Source organism: Penicillium brevicompactum (genome assembly GCF_028827555.1).
Source record: "Penicillium brevicompactum strain IBT 35665 chromosome Unknown utg000001l_segment0_segment0, whole genome shotgun sequence".
Taxonomy (NCBI): Eukaryota; Fungi; Ascomycota; class Eurotiomycetes; order Eurotiales; family Aspergillaceae; genus Penicillium; species Penicillium brevicompactum.
In genome coordinates, this window is record NW_026623203.1 from 6,485,880 (window position 1) to 6,501,172 (window position 15,293).

General features: G+C 49.5%; 7 protein-coding genes across 7 annotated transcripts; 3 read left to right on the top strand and 4 right to left on the bottom strand.

The window, feature by feature from the left end:
* Positions 1–7: 7 nt before the first annotated feature.
* Positions 8–1,044, bottom strand: encB (metallo-beta-lactamase type thioesterase encB; the record flags this gene model as incomplete). The annotated part of the gene is made up of 2 exons (XM_056951323.1): positions 8–841; positions 895–1,044. Coding segments are annotated over 2 exons (984 nt in total), but the record flags the coding sequence as incomplete, so codon positions are not given.
* Positions 1,045–1,436: 392 nt separating this feature from the next.
* encC (anthrone oxygenase encC) lies at positions 1,437–2,067 on the top strand (the record flags this gene model as incomplete). The annotated part of the gene is made up of 2 exons (XM_056951324.1): positions 1,437–1,497; positions 1,604–2,067. 2 exons carry the CDS (start codon positions 1,437–1,439, stop codon positions 2,065–2,067), a joined length of 525 nt encoding a protein of 174 aa, XP_056817239.1.
* Positions 2,068–2,494: 427 nt separating this feature from the next.
* Positions 2,495–4,418, bottom strand: N7506_002029 (flavin-containing monooxygenase; the record flags this gene model as incomplete). The annotated part of the gene is made up of 4 exons (XM_056951325.1): positions 2,495–3,967; positions 4,031–4,110; positions 4,161–4,283; positions 4,331–4,418. 4 exons carry the CDS (start codon positions 4,416–4,418, stop codon positions 2,495–2,497), a joined length of 1,764 nt encoding a protein of 587 aa, XP_056817240.1.
* A 487-nt stretch (positions 4,419–4,905) lies between these two features.
* Positions 4,906–5,975, bottom strand: N7506_002030 (ankyrin repeat domain-containing protein; the record flags this gene model as incomplete). Its single annotated transcript, XM_056951326.1, has 6 exons — positions 4,906–4,959; positions 5,012–5,341; positions 5,398–5,520; positions 5,609–5,737; positions 5,849–5,874; positions 5,924–5,975. The coding sequence occupies 6 exons, from the start codon at positions 5,973–5,975 to the stop codon at positions 4,906–4,908; spliced, it is 714 nt and encodes a 237-aa protein (XP_056817241.1).
* Positions 5,976–6,494: 519 nt separating this feature from the next.
* N7506_002031 (WD40 repeat domain-containing protein) lies at positions 6,495–7,850 on the top strand (the record flags this gene model as incomplete). Its single annotated transcript, XM_056951327.1, has 1 exon — positions 6,495–7,850. One exon carries the CDS (start codon positions 6,495–6,497, stop codon positions 7,848–7,850), a length of 1,356 nt encoding a protein of 451 aa, XP_056817242.1.
* Positions 7,851–8,330: 480 nt separating this feature from the next.
* On the bottom strand, positions 8,331–10,817 carry N7506_002032 (origin recognition complex subunit 1; the record flags this gene model as incomplete). Its single annotated transcript, XM_056951328.1, has 3 exons — positions 8,331–9,804; positions 9,855–9,982; positions 10,044–10,817. The coding sequence occupies 3 exons, from the start codon at positions 10,815–10,817 to the stop codon at positions 8,331–8,333; spliced, it is 2,376 nt and encodes a 791-aa protein (XP_056817243.1).
* Positions 10,818–12,144: 1,327 nt separating this feature from the next.
* On the top strand, positions 12,145–15,038 carry N7506_002033 (uncharacterized protein; the record flags this gene model as incomplete). Its single annotated transcript, XM_056951329.1, has 9 exons — positions 12,145–12,155; positions 12,228–12,250; positions 12,297–12,770; positions 12,818–12,860; positions 12,912–13,014; positions 13,072–13,296; positions 13,361–13,947; positions 14,007–14,300; positions 14,357–15,038. 9 exons carry the CDS (start codon positions 12,145–12,147, stop codon positions 15,036–15,038), a joined length of 2,442 nt encoding a protein of 813 aa, XP_056817244.1.
* Positions 15,039–15,293: the final 255 nt, after the last annotated feature.

The following is a 15,293-nucleotide window of genomic DNA, read 5'->3' on the forward strand; positions in this document are numbered from 1 at the left end:
GTGGGGGCTAAATTTGTGCAGAATTGAACGACTCGGTAGATACAGAAGGTAAAGTAGAAGTAGAAGGGGTTGAATAGGCAAACCAATGCTTCTCTCCACCTCTCAATCGAAATCCCATTCGCTTCTCCCGTGCCATCTTCATAAGAATCTCCCTCATTTGTGGCCTCAGGTGGTCCAAGACCGTTGTGGGCAATTTAGCGCCAAAAATAGCTGCAACGATCTCTGTCTCGGTCGCCGAACCTTTCTCCCCTTTTCTTGATCCAACGGTTTCCAGCAAACCGAGGACTTTTCGTTCGCGGCGTTTTCGTTGCTGGATCTCTTGCTGAAGCTTCAGCTGCAGATTGGGTATAGAGGCCCCATGGCCTGGATATCCAACACGAGACATTATCTTCTCCATTTTTAGCAGGCTGTGCATATATTCCCATAAATCCTCCACGACGGTCGTGCCGTGTCCTAGTATCGTGTCACCCGTGAACAGGGCATTCTCTTCTTCCAGAAAAAAACACATGTGGTCGTTTGAATGACCAGGCGTAAACACGGCACGAACCGTGGCTCCCTCAACTTTAAAGACTTGTCCATCGTGAATTGGCTGTTGGTTGCTGTCCGGATTGTTCTTGTAAATGGAGTCCTTTAATTGTGGGTTCATTCGAAGGATGTCTGGAACGCCACCGGTGTGATCCAAGTGCCAATGGGTTAACAGGACTTTGCAGATATTGAAGCTATGCTGTCGCGTTAGAGACGCTATCAATTTGGACCAGGATATGCAGCCCTGTCCGCTGTCAATTAACAGACGTTGCGGACCGTCCCCGAGGATATACGTATTAGTCCCTTGCAGATGCATCTGCAGCATGGGTTAGTTATGCATACAGCGGTGTATTGACGAAATCAACTTACAACCCCCGGATTTCCGCCCAAAACCCGTAGAACCCGAGGACTCAATGATTCGACTTCTTGGAGCTCAGGAAGCGAGCGGTTCGGCGCTCCCATATAATTTGCAAAAGCGAGTACATTGCCATATTCGTTCATATTGCTCTCCGAGGATTTGCTTCGTGGAAGAGTGGAAAAATCAGCGGGAGGGAAAGAAAGTAGAAAAGAACGAATCCTCTTAGTGGATATGATAGCCGTGTACTCCGTATAGCGGAGTAAGTATCTCACAGTACTCCGTAATTTTCCATGAACAAATAATTTAACTCAATTCACTCGAGCTGTTACATTTTAGAATGGATAAGTCCTGCACAGCTCTCTTCTCCAAATTAAATTGTATAAAAATGCGCAAGTATACTCAACGTCGGGCGCACGAGTGATCTCCCGGCCTATCTTCGGGCCCGCGCATGTCGAACTTAGTAAGCTCGGTGGACCCCCGGGGCCCGTGCCGGGCCCATCCCCCGACCCCTGTAAACAATGGCTATGTTTCCTCAAGCCAGAATTTCACCACCATGATATCCTCCGACGGACTGGCAAAAATCACTGCCATAGGCGGCGCCTTCTGGCTGTCTGGTAAGTCTTCTCAATACCCGGGTCTATGCCGACTCACACTGAGCTATCTTATCCTCATCTTGTGAGCCCGCCAAGATGGAAATCACCATATTAATGACTCCTACAGGAAAGATTTCCGCCTACAGCTTAGTCGCATTGCCGGCAATGCTTCTAGCCAAATCTGAGGATGATGTATCTTCTGACGCAATCTTGAAAGTGTGGCGGCGACTATATGAATATGGCCACGCCTACGGCCCGAAGCTGGCCGCTGTTACTTCCACTGCTTTTGCATACCTGGCATGGTCTGCTAGCGGTACGCGCGCTATTTCACGTACTCCGATGATTATGCACACCGCTGCTGCATCACTGGTTCTTGGAATTGTTCCCTATACGATTATCTTTATCAGCCCCACCAATGATCGGCTTTCAGCCAGGGCTGCCCGCATAGATGACTTGAAGGCTGCCTCTTCGAGCCAATCAGATGAGAAGAGCGATGAACAGCTCCTCAACCGTTGGGTGGTGCTGAATGGTATCAGAGGCTTGCTGCCCTTGGCGGGCGGTGCTCTGGGTCTCTTGACCGCTATCAACTGAGCTGAAAGTTCACCGCTCCTATCCGTGAATATTCATGGATGCATGAACATATGCAATGCAAAAACTTTAGTATATAATCTCCTCTATATCTATGCCAACCGAGCTTGGCCAAGACTTTTGGATATGATCATTCTGAATACCATCCACTACTCCGTATTGTTCCAGCGTATCATGTTCGACGAGCCGGCCCCGGGCCTAAAGCGGTTTGATTCATGGGTATGCAAAAGATCTATTCATAGATGTTCCAAGGTTCAATCTTTGTGAATTATATTCAGCAGATATCGTCAAATAATCAAGAGACGAATCAACCTGGACCACTATGTTCTCAATTTCAACCTGTGATAACACAGCTACTTTGAATCCCACATGTGCAGCTGTGTATCAAAACATTGAACCCAAAGAGAAAGCCCAAACATCTCAAAATATCTCAATGCGCCTTGAACAACTTGGACCGAGCGACAAGATAGCCTGCCGCTGATAAAACACCGATAGCTCCCATCAGAAGAGATCTATCACTTAGTATGGATCCTTCATGCACGCGGCCAATTTTGGTATCAGCTTTCGCCACCATTCGCCTCTCGTCAGTACCCGCCGCAATATAGTCTGGCCAGTGGACCTTGGAGAGCTCAATCTGGTAGTCCACAGCAGTCCCGCACCAGTTATTGGTAATCAGGCCATCGTCTCGCTTATACCAACTGGCGCAATTGGGATCCGCAAAGCTGGTAGTCTGTAGGGTAGACTGGATCCTGTCATTGAAAGCCTGTAAGGCTTCAGGCCCAGGCTTGAGCGCCAGAGTTTTGCCTCGCTGGCGAGCTTTGATCACTTCACCAACGAGTGCATTGAGATACCGGGACTGAGCTTCGATCATCAAGATGATTGAATTGTGTCCTTGTAGCTTGTTAGAATCTGTGCATCGAGGTTGAGACAGAAGGTAGAACTCACCGAGATTTGTATTAGGCCCATAGAACATCCCGAAGTTTGGCAGGTCCTCAACAGTCACACCATTATACGCCCTTGCGCCATTGCTCCAAATATCTTCCAAAGAACGGCCATTTGAGCCAAAGATCTTGATGGGATGCATAAACTCCACCGTTTTGAACCCGGTAGCGAGTACAATGAGATCGTATTCCTGCTCATCCTCCCCATCGACTTCAATGCCAGCCTCGGTGATGCTTGTGATTTCTCTTGTTTCCAAATTGACATTCTCCCGAGCAAGAGCGGGATAGTAATCATCGGTGATGATAACTCGCTTGCATCCAGGCGCGTATTTGGGAGTAAGGGTATTCCTAAGCTCCGGGTTGTTAGGCAGATGGGCGTTCAATGCACTTGCGGTCACGCTTCGAATCCACTGAGCAAAATCGGAGTCTTTATCTGCCACTGCTTCGTAGAAGCTTTCACGGAAATCCATTTGAGCAGCGCGCTTTCGCCACAGAAGTGGAGGCAGCCAATTGAACAAGGTCTTTTGGAACGAGGAAACCGGTCCATCATTCCGAGGTATGACCCAGTTCGGTGTTCGTTGGTAGACAGTCAGATGAGAAGCAACCTGGGCGATCTCGGGTACAATTTGGGCGGCGGTGGCACCGTTTCCGATGATGGCGATTCGTTTTCCAGAGAGGTCGTAGGTCCAATCCCATCGAGCGGAATGCATCGTTTTTCCTTGGAAATCATCGAGCCCTGGTATGTTTGGATATCTGGGCAGGTTTAGCTGTCCGACAGCGGAGACAAGGAAATCGGAATTGATAACATAGGCGCTCGAGAACTCGCTATCTTTTTGCCCAGATAGAGAGAGCTTGATTCTCCATTTGGCTTCTTCGTCATCCCAATGGGCCTCTTCTACTGTTGAGTTGAATCGGATGTGCTTGTAAAGTCCCCACTTCTCTGCGATACCAACCAAATATTTCTAACAGACATATGGTCAGTGTTGAGTGATGATAGAAGTAGTTAAAAACTCGGTGTCACTCACATGGATTTCTTCTTGCCCCGGATACTCTCTAGTCCAGTTTGGGTTCTGCTCAAAAGAATAACTGTAAAGCGTGCTCCAGACTAGGATCAATCAGCTTTCCATATTAGGTGCCATGCCTAGAGTGTGTTACCATCACAGCAGCTGCCAGGATACTTGTTGTCATTCCAGGTACCACCAACGCTGCTGCTCCGTTCTAAAATCACAAAATTATGACAGTTGTTTCTTTTGATCAAATCAATTGCCATGCATATACCTGGAGGGATTAGCGACCCGCATTGCTCGAGAGAGGCTTGAGCATACCAGATATGCCGGCCCCGATGATGACAACGGTTGCATTAGTGAAGTCTTTGTTTCCCACCGGGACATGCGTGCTCAGTGAACGAGACATGTTCCAGGTTGGAGTTGAATATTGACACACTTCAAAGGGAAAGTCCACCTTCAAACGATGGAAAGCGAAGGGTGAATCCGAAATCCTCGGAGATTTGTCTCAAGACCACCGGGTATTCGTACTTCTGTAGCAGTTGTTTTTACCGAGGCCCCTCATTATCTGTCACTCGGCACGAATTTATGCAAGTCATGTCACAGTGCATGCAGTGTTTTGAGAGCAAGTCATTAGAGTTGTTCCTGTTTCAACATGTTCGTAGCATCCATTCCGCCAAATTTACGAGGCTACATGGGGGTTTCATTTCGCTGACAATGGCATTCGCGCTCATAATTGAGCTAGAAATAGTGTATGGATCATCGGGCATCCCGAAACACTAGGGAGCTGTGGTGCGGGGAACCGCACATACCAAGGCGCTGTTCCCACACAGGTTAGCCCTAATTTCTGCAGGCTGAATAAAAAGATGTGTGTACCCATAGGGTTAATGCTCTGACTATGGAAGCTCGATGCCTTCTCGCTCAGCGGTTTGAAGTATGAACTGCTTGACCTTTTGATTGGAGGATTAGTTCTGATCATCATGACTCGGGAAAGAGATATACCTTATCGTCTGGGACTAGCTCAATAGCCAGTTTGTCATCACTGTCTCTCTTTAGTGGGTCAGCTCCTGACTTGAGGAGCTGAATTGCGGCAGGCCCATGCCCTTCAGCAATAGCTTGGTGAAGTGCTGTATATCCGTCGCCATCCGTTGCGTTGACGGGGCTTTTGCCCTCTTCCAATAGCATTTTCAGGATGGGAACAGATCCCACAGCGGCTGCCCGGTGCAAGGGTAGTTGGCCGCGTTTATCCTTAACTCTGGCACTGCATTTGTTGGCAATCAGAGTCCGGACGGTGGAGATGTTATTCTTTGAGCTTGCGAAGTGAAGGGCATTCTGCCGATTGGTCAGTTTGGCACTAGAAGTAGTCGGATGCCCCATGAGATACCGACCTGCCCAGAGCTACTTTTGGCAGAGACATCAGCTCCCTTTCGAAGCAGGAGCTCAATGATTGCGTCGCCCGAAGAATCCTTTAGACTGGCTGCAATCATGAGAGGGGTCCACCCCGAACCATCCTACAATGAGTTAATGATAGTCCATCCAACCAGATGAAGATAATAAAGACTCTATTCCAGAACTAGTAGAAATATGGAATGGACAGACCTCAACATCCGGATCGAAATCCTTGCTGGCAACTAGTAGCTCCACCACCGGGTACCGATTGTAAGCTGCGGCCCAGTGAATTGGGAGGCGCTCGTCGTCATCTTTGACTAGAGCAGATTTTGGGCTTGCCTGAGTCAGCTGTTAGTTTATGTGTATAGAACAATACAGGTTGTTGATAGATTGCATTTATGGACATGCGAGTCGCTTTTGCGGGGCAGCCGAAACATTAGAGGCACTCACATTGAGCAACGACTCGACGACTTGGTCTGAGGAGATCGGTCAGTGCATATTCAACATATAGGACTAAGCACCCACCTCTACCCTCACGGGCAGCCTCATGCAGGGCGAATTTATGATTGGAGTCCATGATGGCGAAGAAGGTAGAGTGATATTGCGATAAGAGCTGCGATAAGCCCTGGAGCCCACTGTCGCTGAGTAATCAGATTTGCAGCGATGATGAGAATATTTTACAGATCAACGCGAAAGTTGATGAAAATAAAGTGAACAAAGATGGATAGATTAGATGAGATTCGTTCAAAGTGCAGAGGATGCGGATTCAAGTGGAACAGAAACCGTATTAGATCACTCCCAACGTAGAGAATATCGACACCTTAGGCACCTGAACGAATTCAATTCAAGTCAAAGACTCGTCTTTCTTCAGTCTCCATCCACTGCCTTGCATACCAGCTGCCAGAGCTCTTTTGCCACACCTTCATCAGTTGTCGCGAGTCTGCCGATGTACTGACTAAATTCACCAAATTCATTAGAACTATAAGCCCGCCACAGGGTTTTCACCGCGCGCACGACTGTTCGCAGCCGCAAGCTCTGGCACTCGCACTCCGGCCCACCACTTCCACACTCCTCGCCCTCACCTCCTCCACACACAATGGATCAAACTTCATTCAGCTCCGTCGATGACGCGGTGCGACTATCCTCCAAGCGCACCGCGGAGCTTTTCGGTCCCGAATATCTGATGGTTACTCCCTCGACTCTCACGGACGGTTCGATCGGTGTCTCATACCGACGGAAAGCGGAATATGAAGACGTTACGGAACTACCACGCGCGCTTGCAGAGAAGCAGGCCAAGGCCACAGCGGGACGAACAAAGCGACCAAAGATTCAGGCACAAAAACCCGCCGACGGCAGTGGAGCATCCATGTCGCTCGTGAGACGTCCTTCTGGAAACGGCGCTGGAGCAGCCGCCCCCGATACCCAACCCACAAGCTTGATCCAGAGACCCTCGGCTACCCAGCAACAGAAACCGGAATGGCACGCGCCTTGGAAGCTGATGCGCGTTATCTCTGGACATCTGGGATGGGTGCGGGCTTTGGCAGTGGAACCTAACAACCAATGGTTTGCCAGTGGTGCTGGAGATCGTACAATTAAGATCTGGAATCTTGCGACTGGTGCTCTGCGTCTGACCCTGACTGGTCACATCTCCACGGTTCGCGGACTGGCCGTCTCGCCTCGGCACCCATACCTTTTCTCGTGCGGTGAAGATAAGATGGTGAAGTGCTGGGATCTGGAAACCAACAAGGTTATTCGACACTACCATGGCCATCTCAGTGGTGTGTACACACTGGCTCTCCACCCTCGCCTCGATCTACTTGTCACGGGTGGTCGCGATGGTGTATGCCGAGTCTGGGATATGCGGACACGAAGCAACGTCCACGTTCTCGGTGGACACAAGGGCACAGTCGCCGACATCAAGTGTCAAGATTCCGACCCCCAGATCATTTCCGGCTCACTGGACTCCACAGTGCGGCTATGGGATCTTGCTGCTGGCAAGAGTATGGGTGTGTTGACGCATCACAAGAAGGGTGTTCGCAACATTGCTATCCATCCAACCGAGTACACCTTTGCTAGTGCCAGTACAGGCAGCATCAAGCAATGGATGTGCCCCAAGGGTGACTTTATGCAGAACTTCGACGGCCAGAACGCTGTCATCAACTCCCTTGCCGTCAATGATGAGAACGTTCTTTTCTCCGGTGGTGACAACGGCTCTATGTCTTTCTGGGACTGGAAGACCGGTCACCGTTTCCAGTCTGTTGAGACTACCGCCCAACCCGGTTCGCTTGAGGCCGAGGCTGGTATCATGACCTCTACCTTCGACCGCACTGGCCTCCGTCTCATCACCGGTGAGGCTGACAAGACCATCAAGGTTTGGAAGCAAGACGAAGATGCTACTCCTGAAACCCACCCTCTGACCTGGGCTCCAACCCTTGGCAGACAACGGTACTAGATGGACAGGACCAGCAGTCTAACCTTTGTCTCCAATTCTTAATACCCTTATTTTGTTACTCGTTGCACCGTTTGTCGGCATTATGTGTGTGGAGTTAGGCGTGGTTTCGCTGAGTCTGGAATCCAACCAGCTCAGAAAATTTGACGAGTTTTGTACTATATGGACCATTCCGCCAATGATTCCTTTGTTGTCACAAGAATTGCCCGTATAAAACCATTTAGTATCCTTTGATATCAAAATGACGAAGTTAAATATGACGACATTTCTCGAGGAATCTTTGTCTTAGCATTATCTCTACGTAGCCTCGGGTTGCGATGTATCAAGTTGAAGGATGAACAGACGTTGGCACATACGACGCAACACACAAGCAACTGTGACCAAAGGGTATCATATTCAAACTACTTGTACAATGCGATAGCGTACTACCCAATAAACTCCAAATAATGCCTATCGTATCAAAACACAAAAGATCTGCTGCGATCACTGCTCAATGCCCAGCCCGAAGCCTTTCGCTTCGAGATCCTCACGGAACGCAGATCTGACGTCTTCCGCGGCGACTCTGAGCCGAACTTTGCTACTGCGGTCACCGCGAGTGGGAATCGTCGTGCCACCGAGCACGCTCTTGGACCCGGTACCTTGTTCTAAGGCTAAGACACCTGAGTTCATGAGCAACATAGCGGCATGGCCCATGGAACGCACTCGCGCGTTAGGGCCGCCGCCGAGCAGGAAGTCTTTTACCCCAGCGCCAGCTGCTCCAGCCACGGCAACAGCAGCAGCACCGATGCGGCGGGCCTCGTCGAGGACATCACCGAACGTGGATTCCGAAATTCCTGTTCGTTGAGCTCGTGCAAGGAGAGCAGCGAGGAACAGTTTTGCTGATAGCGGAAGACAGCGAAGGGATTGCTGAAGCGGGGTGGAAGTCGCTTCATGGATGGCTTGCTTGATCGTGGCAATTGTGACACGTCCCGGTTGACCTTTAGTTGCCGGAGCTTTGGCAATGGCCGACTCACCAGTCGGCTTGTCTGTGCCTGTCTTGTTGCGGCGCGCGGGTGTTTTGCTGGGCGTAGGAGGCACCGAGTCTGTCTCATTGTTCGTGATGTCTTCTAAAGTGCCGGCCTCTTCTGCTGCCTGCTCAGCAATCTCAACAGCTCGGCGGCAGATATCCAAGGCTCGTCGAGCGTCACCACTCACAGCGGCAACTTTTCGACTGGCGAATTGGACGGCGTCTGGATCAACGATGTTGCCCGGGACATTGGCTAGACGGGTACTGATGATTTCCATCAGGTCTGTGTGGCGGTAACCCGGGAACGTGATACGGGTGAGACCCAAACGACTGGAGATCTTGTTGCTCAGGGTTCTCTCTGGCAGATCCATGGTATTTGCAACGGCCAAGACAATGAGACGGGAGTGGCGGAGGGCAGGCCAGTTGAAGAAATTGTACATAACCGACTGGTTTTTGGTGACGAGCTGGTCCAGTTCATCCATGAGCACAACACAGGAGACACGACGAGGGGAGGGATGCGAAAATTCCCGCTCAAGCAGATCTAGTGCATGAGAAGGTGATACTCGATCGCCTTTTAAGGCTTCCCATAACAGAGAATACGATTGATGTGGGTCTGTGACTTTCATGCCGTTGATTTCGACGAAGACGAAGTCGTCCATCTCTTCTTCGTGCACTGCAGCGTTCAACTGTGCTACCACCTCGCGCACCGTGGCGGTCTTTCCAGTGCCAGGAGTACCAGAGATGTAGATACAGGCTCCGGTACCTTCCATGATGGCGGCACTGAGGTGGTTGTAAACCGTGTTGAACTCGTTTTTGCGACATGGGAGCGCGTCAGGAACAGTGGAAACATGTAGCAGGTTGCGAGCTTGGCGGTAGGGAGAATCGAAGTGGGTAGGTGAGAGGACGCGAGTGCCCAAGGGTGTGAATTCGAGTGGCTTTTTCACCACGATCCTGGAGAATGTTAGTGCTCTGACATAAAGCGCAACCTGGGCAGTTCATACCGTTTGTGAGTCGGGGTTGTCATAGGCTTCTTGCGTTGCGATTTGGGTGTAGCGCCCGTGGCGGTCATTCGTTGCCTCTTTCTTGGTGTGGTCGGCACATCAGTATCTTTCTCCTTCGTATCGACAAACTGTGAGATTTCCTGTGTCAGCTTCTTCTGTGGTGAAATTGTATCATGGGTTGCCACTCACTTCGTCGTCTGCGGCTCTGCGTTTTCGAGAAGTCTTCAAGTTTTCTCGCACCCAGGAAATGAGCTCGTGGATGTTGTTTTTGTCATATAGCTCCTCCCATACAAACTCTTCAGTATAGCGTCCTTGAAGCTGGTTCACGCCCCGCCGACACACAATGCACTTGTTATATTCCGCTCGCTCAGTCTTGCTTTTCGGAGGACCGTTGGGGTATTTTTTTTGGAAGGCACTGGGAGACATGACTATGCCTTTCCCTGATATCGAAGCCAATGGATTACTATTGAAATCCATAGTGATATATTGCTCGTTGGGCAAAGCATCGGTTCGGCGTTTATTGCGTGTGCCTATGAATTCATCGGGCGATGCGAACCACATGATGTTGGCTGATTTGATCACTTCATCCTCGTCGTCCTCATCTTGCTCTTCCACAAATTCCGATATAATGCCAACCCATTCCTTGCCTGCCTCGGGAGACTTCAAGAGAATCACGTCGCCAAGCTTGCATTCGAATTGTCCCATCCTGGCGGCGATGATCTTACGCTGCTGACGAGCGGGCCGCGAGGATCGCCTCCGGCCACTCTTTTTGGGTGTGTCATCGGCGCCTTCTTCCTGAATCGCTTCGAGCTTGTCGTAAATCCAGTCCCACGGATGGTCTTCAACACCAAGTTCATCGTCGGAATCGTCACGGACTAGGGCACCTTTGGTCATCCATTGCTGTGCACGGGCACTTGCATTGCGCCTAGGTGGCGGGGTGTCGCTCGAATCGCTATCGCTCATTGGAAATGCAACAAAGGTGGACTGTTTGAAGGTGCGACGGAGAAGGAGAAATCGCGTTGACGCGTTGTCCACTTTGATCCTTGTTGGGTTTAGCGCTGCAAGGAGGTCCAACCAATCACATCTCTCCCTCGCAACTTCACGAAGTATGCTGTGCGCTGTATGCTTCTTGCTTCATATCCTTACAATGTTGATGCTTTGTCAATTGGAAATCCATGTAGTATTTTATAAAGCATTGCTTGGCTTCCCTGTGTGTATAAAGCTTGTGAGCTATCCGGGGATGCCCCGTCCAATCATTGTGATTTTACCCAACTGTAGGAATCCGTCGGTGATATTAAACCAAGGATATTGTAAAAGATTTTTATGCATTATCAAGCTTAAGAGCAAACTCAACATCTGCCTGATCATTTTGTAGGTAGCCTGTAGGTTCTTGTCAATCAAGAGTCGTAAACCTACTTAGACAAGTATATCACTAGGTTTATCTATGAATGCACATATCCAGGCCCAAGAGTGTAACAGTAGTATCTAAACGAAGAAGTGGAGATTCTATCTCTTTTGCGCTTGGTTTCTCTTATAGTGCAATTATTTGGTACATTATATCTACGCATGTCTCTTCTGATCAGGCCAACAATCTTTAATGTTGTCCCTTCCTCTTCTCCATATCACGGATACTATCGCCCAATTACCCCCTTCCCCTTCCCCTTCCGAGGTTCTATGTGTCATATTAATCAAACAGGTGCTCTGAAAGGTCCACGGGTGATCAAGCCTGGCTTTGTTGCAGTAGTTCTAACAGAACCAAGTGGCATCGTGTCAATAATTTAGATGCCAATGCTTGTGGTGGTGTTGGACCACCATGGACCACCCAATGCTCTTTGGCCTAAGAAAATCACTCTTATGCTCAGATAAATGATCACGCATAGGGCTGTAGTTTGGTACTCTCAACTAACATTAAATCTCGTTGGGTATCTCATCACAATTAACCTGGTTTGGGACTACTTATACCTCAGCACAGAGGCGTGGACAAAAGGGAAGGAACAACCATTGCTTGCGGGGAGATTCTTCTTGCCTTGTACATCTACTTGCTTCATCCTGAACACTTTCCAATCTCCCCGCCAATTTGCGTGCGGGTCCAGAAAATCGGTACTTCCTTTCCTTTTGATTCTAAACTTCCGCGCCATTCATACTTCAACCCCAGCAAGGCTCACTCTCAGCATCAAACCTGACGGAAATCCTTATCACTTAGTCACATCCTGGTCAATCAGTTCAATTCGTCGTGATCCATCTATCAGTACCAGCACCGAGGGCAGGACAGCTCACTCCCGAGGTCACCATGGAAGTCGAGTAAGTGCCCCTACGACTGTCCATCTAATCACTTATATTATGCGTTGCTAATATCTATGCCCTGCTTCCTAGATGGGAAAAAGAAGGCGCCGAATGTAAGAGACATCAGTCTCCGGCATGAATACTGGCTGACTTCTATAGCGTGGGCGCTTCCTGACTATGGCCCTCCTCGACCACATAGCCTCGACCAGGCCGATCTGCGCACTGCATATGGAGAATCTGATGATGAAGATGACCGTTACAACTCCGAGCGCTTCGAAGAGCAAAGCTATGTTCCAGATCCTCTGGGTTCCAGCACTGAATTGACGTTCTCTCTTGGCTCCGCGCATGCTGCGACCAGTCTCTCATTCGATGACCCTGAAGCCCAGGCGGGTAAAAGAGAGGTCTTGCGGCAACTCGTAGCCAACAGGGCTCAAGGTTCTAGTCAAGGGGAATCCCTGTTCAAAGTTGGCCAGTACGGTACACCCAAGGGAAAATCAGATCTCCCACTCCGAGGCAAGCCACAAGAGAATCGCACACAGAAGAGTGCTACTCGAGGTCTTCATAACAGGGGACAAATTTCGAGCAATGACGACTTTGCCAAAGCAAAATGGCGAAGGGGTGGTCCTGCTGACGGTATGTGAATTCCATTGTTGCATGTTCCATCGTTGACACCAAGCCAGCCATCTTCAGGCTCCCCTGTGAATACAAGGAGTTTCAAAACAGGTAATCAACTAGATCTTAAAGCCTGATTGCTTGAATAACCAAAATAAATAGGATTGCACAAGCACCTGGAGGAGCCTTGAGCCACGCCGACTTTCTCCGCCAACTCATGCAGGAAACTGGTGCATATGTCAGAATCAGCGTGAAAAATCCCAAAGTCAGTGACTGACTGCTATTATAAATTTCTGTTCCGGCAAGGCTGACCATTGTCCAGCTCATCGAAATCTGGGGAAGAGAAAGTCAAGTATTGGCCGCTCAGAAAATGGCTCAGCATTATGTGAACGAAACCAGTCAACCAAATCGGCCAGACAAGTCCAAGATATGGACCAAGATCTCTGCTCACTCAAATGTTAAAGTTGCGAGTGAGAAGGTCAAGGAATTCGAACATGCCAAGATGCAAGGGCTCCGCAAGGCCCCAGCAATTCCAACATATTGCATGGTATGGAACACCATTGTTCCTACTTCACGGGACCATGGAAGGCTGACATGAATTGCTATTCTAGTATCTGTTCTTATGGCCCGAGGAAGGTCCCTCACTCAGTCACTGTCTGGTAACCCACCGTCAGCAGCTGGACGATATGCGCGCGTCGCATGATGTGCACCTCTACACAGTCCCCGGCAATTATGATTACATCTTCTTGGGTGGGACCAACGAAGAGAGCCTTTATCAAGTTGCTGAAAAGCTTCGTGATCTTTGGCATGGCCTGTATCTTCAGTGCGAGACCGAGATAAAGCTCTTCCTTGTGGCGCCACCTGCGGCAAGCATCATGCGGATGAGTATCATCATGGACAGGGTAGGGGACTACTCGAAGGCGTTTCTAAATGGAGAGAAATTGCCTCGAGAGCAAGCCCTTGCGTGGGGCCCAAAGGTGCAAGGTTTCGTGGAAGGCAACAAGGAAGTCATTCAAACGAATCTGGAAAAGGCATTGGAGTTGGTGCTGAACATGAGTGGTGAACTCCACATGCGAGCAAAATTTGGCTCTTTCTTCCTGGGCGAGTACAAAAAGCCAGAAACTGGGTACACTTACACCTTTGAAGAGTTCCGTGATATGTTGAGACTCAAGAATGTGGAAGGACGCCTACTTCCAGGGTATGTATCATGTATCATATCGGCTGACTTCCGTGTTGTGCTGCTGACATTTGATTTAGAATTTCTTTGCCACAGGAGACCATCTTCAAACGAATTAAAGACGCACAGGATTTGCTTGCACCATGGGGAGGGATTCCTCTAGAATCTCTGATGTCCATCAAGCCAAAGCATTCAGCCAGCTTCGACTACCAGGTGGGAGGAGATGCTATCATCCGGGTAGAGGTTTCCTTCTCACAGCCGCTTGGAATCTCCGAATTCGAGGCCAACAGGGCTCGCATCTTCAAGCCGCAGAAGAAAGGCACACATGATGGCCTGATGAAGCCAATGCAGATTTCAATGATTGACTTTGAAAGGTTTGAGGATTGCGATTGAAAATATCTAACCGAATGCTTACTTTCTTCGACTGTAGGGCGGACTGGCAATTCGAAGTCAAGGCATTCACTCTGTACCAAGGTGACGAGTTTCACAACGATCTGGAAAAATTCAAGCAATCGATCAGATACACGTGGAACCCCAGTGCCTCGAGTATTGGCTCAGCCCCCAAACGCAAAACACAATTTACACGCGGCGTACCGGTGACCCGATTTGTTGAAAAGTCAGCAATTGAGCTCAACGTCATTGACACTCCTTATGTCTTCGAGCTGGCTCGATACGATTTGTACAAAAATGTGAACCGAGAGTGGACCAACGCGAAAGTGTCATGGGGAGGTTCCATCTTCAACCCCGAGTGGGATCATACCTTGACCGAGCAGGCAGACAAAATTGAACGTGGTGAGACTCCACACATTGGGGGTCTCTCAACTTTCTTCCCAGCCCCGCAGAACGTTATTGACAAGGCCATGGCGAGCTGGGACGAGGACGAAGCCAAGAAGGCCAGTGGTGAAGTCAAGCAGAAGGACGAGGATGAAGTGAAAAAGAAAGCCGAGCTCGAGGCCAGGAGAATCGAGGCAGAAATTCGAATTCGAAAGCATCATGAGACTGAGCAACTGAAGATATTCATGAGCAAAGTTCAAACCCTTGCACGCATGCTGGGGTCTCCCGAGCCTGATATGGGCGAATTCCTCGACATGGATATCGGAACACTGTTCTGATCTGCTCAGCGGGTTTCATGGTGTTATCTGGGACAGGGTCAAGTGAGGAAGCGCGAGAGAATGGGAATGGAAGGATCGTGGAAGCAAGTTGATGAGAATGGGTCGTTTTGCCAAATACTAGGGCTTCAATCACTAATTTCATGTCACCTCTACAGAACCTTGCGTATTGGGCATCTGTAGTGTGTAGCGCCACGTCTAGATCCCGGAATTGAAGCCCATAGGTAGAGACTAGGGCGTGATAGATGAAAGCAAGCC